The 13352-nt window shown below is 39.7% G+C and overlaps 1 protein-coding gene across 1 annotated transcript in view; it reads right to left on the bottom strand.

The window, feature by feature from the left end:
• Positions 1-9529, bottom strand: part of LOC125917109 (solute carrier organic anion transporter family member 6A1-like) — a gene marked incomplete at its 3' end in the record, with an annotated part of 28480 nt that extends 18951 nt beyond the window's left edge. The window contains exon 1 of the mRNA XM_049623370.1: positions 8983-9529. Coding sequence (XP_049479327.1) covers positions 8983-9298 — 316 coding nt within the window. The remainder of the gene's footprint in view (positions 1-8982) is intronic.
• Between the last annotated feature and the right edge of the window lie 3823 nt (positions 9530-13352).

Raw genomic sequence — 13352 nt, 5'->3', positions numbered from 1 at the left:
CTATAAACATTACGGTGCATCTGTCCCTTCGAAACAGCGCACCTGTATCCCTTGGATAAATACCTAGTAGTGCAATTGCTGGGTCGTAGGGTAGTCCTATATTTAATTTTTTTTAATTTTTTAATGTTTATTTATTTTTGAGACAATGCGAGAGACAGAGGGCAAGCAGCGGAGGGGCAGACAGAGGGAGACACAGAATCTGAAGCAGGCTCCAGGGCCTGAGCTGTCAGCCCAGAGCCCAATGCGGGGCTCAAACTCACAAGCTGTGAGATCATGACCTGAGCTGAAGTCGGATGCTTAACCGACTCAGCCATTCAGACACCCCTATTTTTAATTTTTTGAGGAACTTTCATACTGTTGTCCAGAGTGGCTGCACCAGCTTGCTTTCCCACCAACAATGCAAAAGAGATCCTCTTTCTCTGTATCCTTGCCAACATCTGTTGTTGCCCGAGTTGTTAGTGTTAGCCATTCTGACACGTGTAAGGTGGTATCTCATGGTGGTTTTGATTTGTATTTCCCTGATGATGAGTGATGTTGAGCATTTTTTCATGTGTCGGTTGGCCATCTGGATGTCTTCTTTGGAGAAGTGTCTATTCATGTCTTTTGCCCATTTATTCACTGGATTATTTGTTTTTTGGGTGTTGAGTTTGATCAGTTCTTTATAGATTTTGGATACTAACCCTTTATCTGGTATGTCGTTTGCAAATATCTTCTCCCATTCTGCCGACTGCCTTTTAGTTTTGCTGATTGTTTCTTTCGCTGTGCGAAGCTTTTTATATTGATGAGGTCCCAGTAGTTCATTTTTGCTTTTGTTTCCCTTGCCTCTGAAGATGTGTTGAGTAAGAAGTTGCTGTGGCCAAGATCAAAGAGGGTCTTGCCTGCTTTCTTCTTGAGGATTTTGATGGCTTCCTGCCTTACATTTAGGTCTTTCAGCCATTTTGAGTTTATTTTTGTGTATGGTGTAAGAAAGTGGTCCAGGTTCATTCTTCTGCATGTCGCTGTCCAGTTTTCCACTTGCTGAAGAGACTGTCTTTATTCCACTGGATATTCTTTCCTGCTCTGTCAAAGATTAGTTGGCCATACATTTGTGGGTCCATTTCTGGGTTCTCTATTCTGTTCCATTGATCTGAGTGTCTGTTTTTGTGCCAACTGATATTTATTTTAATGTATTCATTTAAATCATAGAATATGAATAAATAACAATCTAATAATTATGTTTATCTACTACCCAGAACAAGAAATAAAACATTATCAAAATATTTGAAGCCCAATATGTACTCCCCAAACATATTCCTCTCTCTCTCTCCATAACGCACATCCTAGATTTGAAGTTTATCATTTCTGACCCTTTTAAACACTTTTTTTTGACAATGTGTATATCCTTGAATAATACAGGAATTGTTTGTCATGTTCCTGAACACTAAATAAATGGTATCCTACGGGTGCTTTTCTATCCCTCAGTATACAACTAGGAAAAAATATGCTAAATATTTGAAAGAAAAATAAATTAATATAGACATTGGTTACCAAAATAATACATTTTTTGGAATGAAAAGGGAAAAGAGTTACTTGTCAAAACTCAGGATCCCTACGCCAAGGGAGGTTGCGGGAGCATGGGCCACTGCTGCTGCTCCAGCTGGAATTGCCGTCACCGCCTCTCTTGCAGGAAGCCAGGACCCACATAATGCTTTGAGAGCCAACTCACAGCCACCCACTGCTTCTGCTGCTCTTGCAGTTGCAGACCTACAACCATAAGCACTGTTGCTGCTGATGAAGCTGAAGTGATTCCTGACCATAAATCCAGGGGCTTTTCCTCACCAAGCATTGCTGCTCTTGCCAAAAACATCACCACAGACAGAGAGGAAAAAACAAAAAAGAGGCCTTCCTTTGCCCGTTTTGCAAATCTACTGCCATAGCCTCTCACTGGCACCACCTAAGTGGAAGCCAGAGAGAAAGAAAGGCTGACAATTGTAGTTTACAAGCTCCCAGTCCCCTTTGTAAATAGAGGAATGAGTCCAGACCGTGAATGATGAAGTTTATGGCCAACAGACAAGTAACTTGAGAACTCACCCTTTAGACTACTCAGGACATATTTTCACCTTTCTTCTATTTAAACTAACATACCAAATTAGCAGGGACACCATCATGTTTCTGCCTAACATTTTGCAATTCTCATTCTTACAAACATGTTCTCACTCTTTCCCTCAAAAGCAGAGACACCCAGTCCAACCAGTCATCATATATATCTCGAGGTAATGTGAATCCATCTTCTAGTTCAATCGCAAACCTGAATGGATTTTCTCAATACAAAAAGTAAATTGCAAAGGTATAAATGGTATAAAAGGTATAAATAACTAATCAAAGACATCATAGACTTAACTAAATTTGCAAGGGAATTACATTGAAAAAGAAACCATAAGTCAAACTTAGAGCAACAACAGTTTAAAAGAGCAAGACCAGGAGGAAACAAGGTATAAAAATGTTGCTGCATCAAAGAGAAGAATTTTCCTCAACTCTCATTTTAGATGTGGCCAAGGGGAATAATGTCCAAAGCAAGAAATGTCCTGTCAGTAACTATGTCCAACTCTGGTGTTGGGATATTAATTTTCCTTCTCAGGGATATTCTGTAACCTAGAGATAAATTTGCAACATTATCTCCCATAATACTCTTTGATCAAATAAAAAGGGAAAAAGAAAAATATTGGAATACACACACATACACACACACACACACACACACACACACACAAATGTATATATGTTTGTGTACACATAAAACAAATGAGAGAAAAATGCATCATTGTTGTTTTTATTTCTCTAAATAGTTATGCAAACACAGTTGATATTTATAATCCCCTTCTTCCACTATTCACCCCCTCTTGTACTTCTTGATCACGCATGACATGTGTAGGCTGCTATCTCAAAGCATATGCCTCACCCTACAGGACAGCATCTCCATTTTTTTATTGTTGTCTCCTAGCTGGACCTTACCTGAGTCCTCTATAGGACATTATAATCATCTATAAGGCCAAGAGTTTTGGGTTATGGAAATATGTAGTAAGATCAGTGAATTCCATGAACATGAACATCCTGATACATTTCTTCTCCTATAAAATGAGTTCCTTCATTTAAAGCAATGTGATAATAAGTGATCATGACAGTATATAAGGCATTCAATAAGTGCAATAGCCATATCAATGATGGTCAAGATAAATTATGCATCCAGCTCTTTCATAACCTCCATTCTTGACGCAGTTGCCACTATAAATATGAGCCCACTGAACAAGACATGCAATGACTGGGGAAAGCGGCTGGCTAATTTCACAGTATGGTTATCTATCTCATTGTTGAACGCTTTCTCTGTAATGGATTTCTTTGGTGAACATCCACAAAGGAGAACTATGCCCATTTAAGTAGACATAACACTTTCCCAGTTCTCCTCTAGTTACCAAATGGTGAAACCATTAGGCAATGGCAGCATGCCATTCTAGGCAATATAGATAACCAGATATACTTCTTAATGTTCTGCCCGCTGGGAATATTTCCTTTTTCCTCTACTTTTTTTAGGGCCTCCCCTGAGTGGAGCTACAGTGTGACTATCTACCATAACATATTTCCACCTTCAAAAAACCATAGGTTCACTAAAGGTTATGTTTCTTAATAGTGAGTAGAACAAGTGAAGAAACTTTCCTTCACTTTAGAAGAGGTAGCCCTCACACTCCAAACCAATCATTCCCTAGACACGTCACTGAACTGGCAGGGAAATTTTTGGTGTATATTATCTCCCAGGTTTGATTTTATGTTAGTCATTCTATGAAGGCTGGGATCTAATTCTAGTTATGGTACAGGCAACAGTAAGGGGTGGTGGGGTAGATCATAAGGGCAACCAGCACTCCCTTCACTTGGGTGAGGTAAGGTTAATATTTTCAAGCAAGTAATTGATTTTTCTTCAGACATAGGAGAAATATTTGCTCCTACTGGGAAAGGAAGTTCAGGATTTGGGGATTTATGGTCCTCACACTCATTCAATTCCCCAAATGCCTTGATCCCAAATCTTAGGGTTCTGCTTTTCCACAATCAATGTCTTAACTCTGACAAAAGTGATCTGATAAATCTGTGAATTGAACTTACGCTGTAATTCGGGGTTGGAAATGATCAAAATATGCAGTGTGTCACTATAAGTGATGAGATTCTCATAGAACCATCAGAGAAGCTGACACATTTCCCTAATCATGCCCTAAACTTCTCATTTTCTTTCTGTAAACTTTCTAGAACAATCAGAAGCAATCAGTCAACCCTAGAATCTTTGTAGTCAAAAGTTCTAGAGGTGCCTGGATGGTTCTGTTGATTAAGTGTCCAACTCTTGATTTCAGCTCAGGTCATGATCTCACAGTTCCTAAGATCAAGTTCCCCCTCTCCCCCACCCCCAGCCCCATCAGGCTCTGCACTGACAGCATGGAGCCTGCTTGAGATTCTCTCTCTCCCCCTCTCTCACTGCACCACCCTCCTGCTCTCACAGTTTGTTTGTTTTTTTTTCCTGGTTCAATTACAATTCACATTGTAATTTACGGACAAATTAGTTTTATTACATTGGTGAAGCTAAAAGTTTATTTTAAAACTTTTCAAAACTTTATATTATATATAACTTTTACGAAATAAAAGAATATGACTCTTGATATGCACTCACATACTTTAACTTCTTAGCCATACTTGTCTCTAATAAAATGTTATTCATATTTTTTGGAGAATATATTTTTAATACGATCTTTTGTTTAACTGTTCTCATGAAATTAGCAGCAATTCATTCAAGTTGCTTTGTATAGTTTTGTAGTACAGGGTTAACTCAGCAGGCCGTGGTTGCTCAAAAAAATGCCTGTCTTCAAAACTGGCCTTTGATTGGCTCCTGGAAAAGGACTCTGAACGCTTGTAATATGCTGCCTGTTAAGAGTGCTTTATTACACCCGAGGCCTGGGGCCACACAGAACCAGTAAAAAAGTTTATATTAATAAGGTAATTTAAGGTGAACATCTGTTGTTGTATGCCTGAGGCCTTGGGCCATGCTGTACCAGTTTGATCAGATAATTTATGCTAACAATATAATTTCTGGAGAATGCATGTTTTGTTGTGTGTGTAGGAGTGGGGTAATGGAGTCTGAGTAGTTCAGGTCAGTCACACTGATGCTGTATGCTTACATGAGTAATACTTCCCCAAAACTTGGACACTAAGGCTCACATAAGCTTCCTTTTTTGACAACTCTTTGCATGTGTTATCATACATCGTTGCTGGAAAAATTAAGCATGGCCATGCAATTCCACTGGGAAAGGACACATGGAAGCTTGGGCCTGGTCTCTTATGGATTTTGTCCCATGTGTCTTTACTGATTTTAATCTGTATCCTTTTATTGTAACCATGAGGATAAGTCATAACCATGAGGATAACATCTTTCTCTGAGTCCACATCCTTCTAGTGAATCATTCAGCCTGAATGAGGTCTTAGAGACCTCAAAAATAATTGTTACTTAATATAAAGCTCCAAAAGACTGTTCACTGTAGATCATATTTTGAGAAAACACTCTCTACAGGTGCGTAACTATCTAAAGAAAACACTACTAAATAATGTTCGAAGTTCTTTTTTTTTGTACTGAAATATTTTAGTCAAAATACTCCATTCAGAGAATTTTTTACTAATACTTTACAAGACAAAACTCCTCAAGTAAATTGTCTCTGTGTACAATTATTTTGAATGCTTCACCCAATTTAAATGTGCAAAATCATAGTGTTTCTTAATTTCATTCCAATATATGAAAATGAATCAATGTGATTCACTAGATTAATATAATAAAGGACAAAACCCACACAAACATCAAAAAAAAAAAAAGCATATAGCAAAATCCAAAACACTTTCATAATAAAAATACTCAATGAACTAGGAATAGAAAGCAACTTCGTCAAACCAATAAAGCACACATGTGAAAAACCTATAGCATACTTAAAAAGTGAATCAAAGAGTTATCACAGGATACATCAATTTCACTTCCAGGCATAAAAGCCACAGAAATGAAAATATATGTCCACACAAAAACTTATAAGTCCTGGTTCAATTACAATTCATACTGTAACAGTTCTACATGTAAGGAGCTTGGAAGTCACCACTCTGTCCTAACAGGCAATAAACTGAACAGACTAAAAAATTAACAACTCTTCTTGGAAATGTAACAGAGGAGAAGATGCAGGACAAACCTGACAAGATTGTGCATTACACTGGCATTATAACCCATAGGCCCATACACTTAAATTCTGTATTTGATTTCCAAAAATACAAGCTCTGCAGTTCAAAGAAATGAGAACTTATTTTAGGGATGTGATGGGAGCTCTAGAATTCTCAGACCAGGACTTGAGCTGAGAGTTATCAGATATGAGTTTGTCATTTTCCCTTCATAAGTGCACTTTTTAAGGGCACTCAAGAGTCCATCCTACACCAGAATCCTTATGGTCATTATCACTTCCACAAAGTAAAGTGTAGAGACACTTGGGCTTTTAAGATAACATACTTCAACTCGTACTTCATCCCAATCAAACACAAGTGATAGCTTGATTCATTATAATGCCATCACATACCAAAAATGACTACCTATCTTCCACTGTCAAACAGCTCAGAACTTCCCTCAAGACGAAAGGAATAATAAAACCAGTCCTAAAAAATCCCATCTTTATGGGTAGATCTTCTGGGACTACACCTGATACCAATTTCATAACAGCCTGGATCCAATCAGGCAGGCATGGCCTGAGTCTGGTTATAAGGAGACATCAAACATAACTAGGTTGAAGTTCAACATACAGAATGAAAGATCCATATACTTTAAGACTTGTGTGGACATAAGAGGGAAAAAATGAGTAATTGCTGCAGATTAATGTCTAAAAATGTTCGTGGCAGTTGAGGCATATTGAGGCAGTTGGCGTTATCTGACTGGCACCACCAATTCCTAATTTGATGATAGTGTTGCACTTATATTCCTGACTGAAAAGGGTGTATACTGGTTATATAGAACAGTGTCCTCACTTCGGGAAAATTTACACTGAAGTATTTAGCAGTAATGGGGTACCGTGTCTGAAAAAAGTCTGTAGGTACAGAGAAAAAGTGAAGCAACAAATGTGGTAAAACGTAAACAACTAGAAAATCTGGGTGTATGAGCCATAGGAATTCTTTGTATCACTTTGCACCCTTTCTGCATGTTTGAAATTATTTTAAAAATTGTTTAAAATGTAACAATAAATAAGAAATAGATCAACTGATAAATATACATGCAGAGATATATCATTTTATGAATGGAAACCTCAACGTTATACCCAACTGAGCTAATAACCTGTATGAAGTCATTAATGAGTAGTGGAGCTAAAAATATTCACTGTAAACCAGTTGCTCAAAAACCTCCAATGGCTCTTCCTTACTAGCCTAATAAGAAGATTCTATTTAGTGAGTTAATACCTGTAAAGCTTCTTACTCATCACCTAGCACATTAATAAAAAATAAATGCCTTTTGGGGTGCCTGGGTGGCTCAGTCGGTTAAGCGTCTGACTTCAGCTCAGGTCATGATCTCACGGTTCGTGAGTTCAAGCCCCACGTCGGGCTCTGTGCTGACAGCCTGGAACCTGCTTCAGATTCTGTGTCTTCCTCTCTCTCTGCCACTCCCCTCCCCCCACCCCTTGTGGTCTGTCTCTCTCTCTCTCTCTCAAAATAAACATTTAAATAAATAAATAAATAAATAAATACAAACAAACAAACACCTTTTAGTATCCTTTCAAAATTCTCGGTCTGGTATTTAAAGAACTTAATGTGGTGACAATCTGTCTTTTCCTTCTTCTTTTTATTGATTTATGCAGTCAATACATATTTATTGAGTGTATTTTCTAACTTAGTCACTATAATTAAGTCCTGGGGAGACACAATGAATAAAATAAATATAATTACTCCTTTTGGTGCTTAGGTGAAACCATCATCCAAACCAAACTTGTCACTTAACAGTCTAGAACAAGGCTTTTCTATATCTGAGTGTTTATTTTTCAAAAAATTCATTCATTGATTTCCTTTTACAATAAATACTCCTCAACTACATCCCAGCTATCAGAACTGTACTCTTTTATCAAGGCACAATTCAAATGCCTCTTCCCAAGAAACTACTTTAATAAAATCAAGACAAACTGATCACTATTTATGTGTGCTTCTTGTGATTCTTATCATATACAGCCTTTTTATTGCACTTACTTAGACATAACATTTTAGAGCAAAAGGGGATCATTTTTGGCAAAGTTCAATGCCGTCAGTGTAAACAGGCTATGAATCTAAATAATGGGCGGGGTGATAACTGTGGCCAAGTAAGAATGCATACCCCCCCAAAAGGCATTCAAATTCACATTCTTTGTTAAACTGTTCCCTCCAAGATAAACACGTTCCAGTTTGGGTTCTCTGATATAGATTATTTGAGGTCCCACTTCACCTCCTCAATTCACACATGAGGAAACAAACTCCAGGCGGGGAGCTGCTCGGCCAGTATGTGTCTCAAAATTGTGAGCACAAGCAGGAACACACCAGTGGCCACAGTTTTCAGGTTTACTTTAATCCCTCAAGTAATTGAGCCCTGAACTTCTCAGAGTTGGTGACCAAACATCAAATGGCTCAGCACTACCCTCCCTCCAGCGGCTAGCTGGAGGCCGGGCCCCTGTCACACACACTGTGTTAGGCAGACTGCGTCACCAGGTGCCTGCAGAGGTGAAGCAATGACAGGTGTACAAACCCCAAGTAATGGGCCCTTTCACCTGTTTTTATTCCAGACGTACCTTGAAAACGTGAGAGTACAGCTGCCTCAAGCTGGTCACCACACAGAGTCCTCTCCCCCACTTGTCCCCCGCCTCCCCCACCTCAGCAACCCTGAGGCACCCCGCCACAGCCCTCACCACAACGACCGCCACCCTCGCTCAGGCTCACCTTGAGAGACGACCAGGATGCAGAAGAAAACCAGGAAGCACTGGATGTTGTTGAAACGCTGACAGCTGGGAATAACTATACAGCCCAAGCCACAAGGCCTTTCCAAACTTTCTTTCCCTTCTCGTGTTTTCTTCCTAAGGGCGGGCCTGGCCACAGCCTGATCGTTCCCCTGTTGTGGGAAACCGTGGAACTTGATCAGGCCGTCCCCTGATGGCAGGGTTCTTTTCGTGGCGTTCCCGGCCTCCTCGGCCAAGGTGTCCTCAGAAATCTGGGCCGGGGAAGCCTGGGGCCCCATGTCTACTCGGGCGTCCTGCATGGGACTGTGGCCTGCGGAGGCCGGGGTCTTGGTTCACAGAGGGCGGCGCCGGGCTAGAGGAGGTGTGCCCTGCGGTTTCCAGGCGCGGCCTGCTCCACCTGCTCCACCAAAACGCCGGCCGGCCCGACGTCAGGGAACTGGGGGCCACCGGAGGCACCTGCAGCCCAGGCCTCCAGAGGGAACGTTTCTCCTTGAGCAGAAGGCAAACGTCCCTGTAAGGGTGACAGTTGCCCAGAGAGAACTTCCAAGGCTGTTTCCTTCTCTGCTTCCACGTGGTGAAGGGGTGAGGGGGGGGTGGGGGTGGGGGGGAGGAAGCTACTATGACTAGATTCTGATCATTGCCAGCACGAACAGGGGGCGCCAGAGTAACTCTAGTGGATTTAGTACTTTTTATTAGGAAGCAAGGAAAGAGAAATGTGCAGTGATGCGATATCAGAACTGTCCCCCAAATTCCCCCAGACTTACCTTACTGTAATGTTTTTTGAACTGGATGGTCTCACTAGAAACAGCTTGCAAAGTGTTGAAGGACCAGGAGAAATCAGAGACATGAAAAAAGACACTTCTATCATATTCGGAGAAACCAGCAAAGATCATAAAACAATATTCCAATGAATGTGCCTAAGTAAAGTGTTTTACATATATAAATTATTGTCCTAGAAACTATCCTTAGCCAAGAACAGAAAGGATTATTATTTTCCTCCCTAAATAGTGGGATGGGACCCCGTGTCATTCACCTTCTTAGGTACAACAATTTTACTGAAAAGAAAGAATATAGGAGACTAGTAGCAGAATGTGAAACTTGTATGTTTTTATGGTGAAAATTCGTCTTCTTATTGTCTTCCTTTTCTCAGGCACAAATATTAATTATTCAGGCCATATATATGGGCGGGGTGACTTTATAGGAAAAATGAAACTAGCTTCCCTCCAATGGATTAGACATTGTGTCACCAAAAACAATACAGATCTTCAAAAAAATTTTGAGCTGCTAGTAAGTGCTAGGGCTGGTAGACCAAGAGAAAAAACACACTGAGAAGTGCTGGGGAGGAGGGTACCACAGACCCCACCTCCAACCTGAGTCCTCATCTTGCCTCACTATATGCCCATCAGTACGTGGAAATGTTATTTTGCCCTTATTAGGAGACCTACTTTGTCAAACATGTGGTCACTACAAAAGTAGGAAAAATACCTTAGTCTTTCCATATTCATCATATTCAACTAGGGTTCACCCTCACATTGCTTCATGACATTAATAAGCATAAAGGAAACAACATGCCTTGGAGGGTGGAAAGCCAGGGGACTCCTACTCTCGTGCTTTAGTACCTGACTGGGCACTGCCTGAGAGCAGAGGGAAAAAGATGGCTTTGATCAAAAGAAATGATTCTAAGACTTTTGCTTCTACCCAGAATATACAGAGCCAAACAGAATGTACCTGACTCTAATAACAATAATAACCAAGAAAACAACAACATAATAACCAAGACAATAACAACATAACAACCAAGAAAAAAAATCTGGATTATATAAAAAATTATCACTTTTTGGGGCGCCTGGGTGGCGCAGTCGGTTGAGCGTCCGACTTCAGCCAGGTCACGATCTCACGGTCTGTGAGTTCGAGCCCCGCGTCAGGCTATGGGCTGATGGCTCGGAGCCTGGAGCCTGTTTCCGATTCTGTGTCTCCCTCTCTCTCTGCCCGTCCCCCGTTCATGCTCTGTCTGTCTCTCTCTGTCCCAAAAATAAATAAAAAACGTTGAAAAAAAATTAAAAAAAAATTATCACTTTTTTAAACCCACTGGAGAGCTACATTTGCAAAGCAACGAGGTGAATTGCTTCCAAAGGGTAACAAACCCCTAGGAAGAAGAATGGGACACACAGACTCTTTCAGCTTTGGCAGAACACAGAAGGAGGAGGTAGCAACCATAAAAGAAAATTTAAAAACATATTGAAAATTTTAATTAACTTTTAAAGGACAAGTGAGGACTATAAGGACTAGATAATGGTTTAGAAACCCTAGGAACCTCAGAGTCAAGAGGAATCCACACCCTCTTATTAGATATTTGCCATCTGAGAGAGCAGGAGAGTCCTCCTTTTTTTTTTTTAATTTTTTAATGATTATTTATTTATGAGAGAGAGAGAGAGAGACAGAGTGTGAGTGGGTGAGGGGTAGAGAGAGGGAGACACAGAATCCAAAGCAGGCTCCAGGCTCTGAGCTCTCAGTACAGAGCCCGATGCAGGGCTTGAACTAATGAACTGCAAGATTATGACCTGAGCCAAAGCTGGATGCTTGACCTCCTTAATGAGGAATGCATTTGGTAGTGATAGGCTGACAATGAGGAAGAAACAAGGACTCTTCCTGATCTTCCTACTCCAAAGTGCTGTGCTCCTGAGCCTTTTAACAAGCAAAGCAGAAGCAGCTCAGCCTTTAGAATTGAGGCAGGAAACTCTCTTGCCCCCTAATCACTTGCAAAGCGAGAGAAGCAGAGCAAAAACCATTTGCCATTGAAAGAGAGGCAGGAAAACATCCTGTTCTATGATCAACCCAAAGGTTGGCAGCAACCAGAGGGAAGGGTAGAAATACAAGCCATCTGACAAAGACAGAGTGGCAGGAACATCATCCCTTCCCAAGACCTGCCACCAAAACAAGGCAAAGTCCAACCTTTGAGGCTCAGGCACTCAGGGCCTAGGACTGGGACTGGTCCAGAGGAACCTGCTTCCAGTATGAGCTTTGCATGAATAAAAAAGCAATGACACTGCACCAATATAGGTGGGTCAGAAGAGCAGAAGGAAGCCCCATCTGTGGTACAGGCATACTGGACCCCTGATGAAAGCTGAGAGTAGAGTAGTAATACTGTCAAAAGACTCTCAAGCACCCCAGGTTTCAGACAAAGCACACGAGGCTTTAATTCCCATTAGAATTTTAAGCACATGCTTCACAAAAGACAAATGGAGCAAAAACAAAACCCAAATCCAACTCTACCCCTGTCAACATTGACAAAACTAGACTAACAATCAGATAGAAGTATCATCACTTCCAGGTGTAAATAGATTGGTCTGCAATATACATTCACATACAGTGTCTGAAAATTAGTATTAAATGTTCTAGCATATATATAACTGAGGTACCTGGGAGAGACAATGAGCTGGAAGATTATTTGCAGATATAATGGTCATAGATTTTACAAAATTAATAAAAGATGTAGAACCACATAAGCAATAATCTCAGAAAATGCCAAGCAAGATAAATACAAAAAAACAAAAAACAAAAAACAAAAAAACACATTTAGACATATCATAGGCATAGGCTAAAAATCAAGCCTAATTAGAGAAGTTTGAAAGAAGCAGAGAAAAGACAAACATAATTTATAGAGAAACAAAAGTATATTATACAATAAATACATAAATGAATAAATGGACATTTTAAAAAGTAAATAAAGAAAGAAAAGAAAATTATACTATCAGAAACTATGCAAGCCAGAATATAATAAAACTATATCTTTAAAATATGAAAGAAAAATTTCCAACTAGGAATTCTTTATCCATAAAAATATCTTTCAAAAAGATGTCAGGAATTGTAAAAAAAAAAAATAAATAAAATTTCTCAAAATGTTAGCAAGTCAAATCCAACAACATATAAAAAGAATTATATTCCATGATCAAATGGAATTTATTATAGGAATGCAAGGTTGTTTTAACATTTGAAGATTATTTAATATAATACACCAGATTCACAAAAGACAAAGTCTACCTGATCATTTTAATAGATGCAGAATAAGCATTTGAAAATATTCATCACCCTTTTGTGATAAAAACACACAAGAAATTAAGAATAGAAGGGAAGTGCCCCAAACTAATAAATGGTATCATACCTACTGCCCTTTGACTTGCTTCCAGGGTTATTTGAGTAAACCTTTATGCAAGAAACAACTGTGTGAAAGTGTAGTCATATTTTCAATACCCAATGTTGTTTAAAATACCCATGGAGAAAAAAATGATGTGGCCCTTTAGGAAAGTTAAGTCAGGAATTCACCACTGGAAGCAGCAGGTGACAGTCATAAAA

The sequence above is a fragment of the Panthera uncia genome, unplaced genomic scaffold (genome assembly GCF_023721935.1).
Source record: "Panthera uncia isolate 11264 unplaced genomic scaffold, Puncia_PCG_1.0 HiC_scaffold_1494, whole genome shotgun sequence".
Taxonomy (NCBI): domain Eukaryota; kingdom Metazoa; phylum Chordata; class Mammalia; order Carnivora; family Felidae; genus Panthera; species Panthera uncia.
The sequence above is the reverse complement of the archived record's forward strand: the minus strand, read 5'-3'. Positions and strand labels throughout refer to the sequence as shown.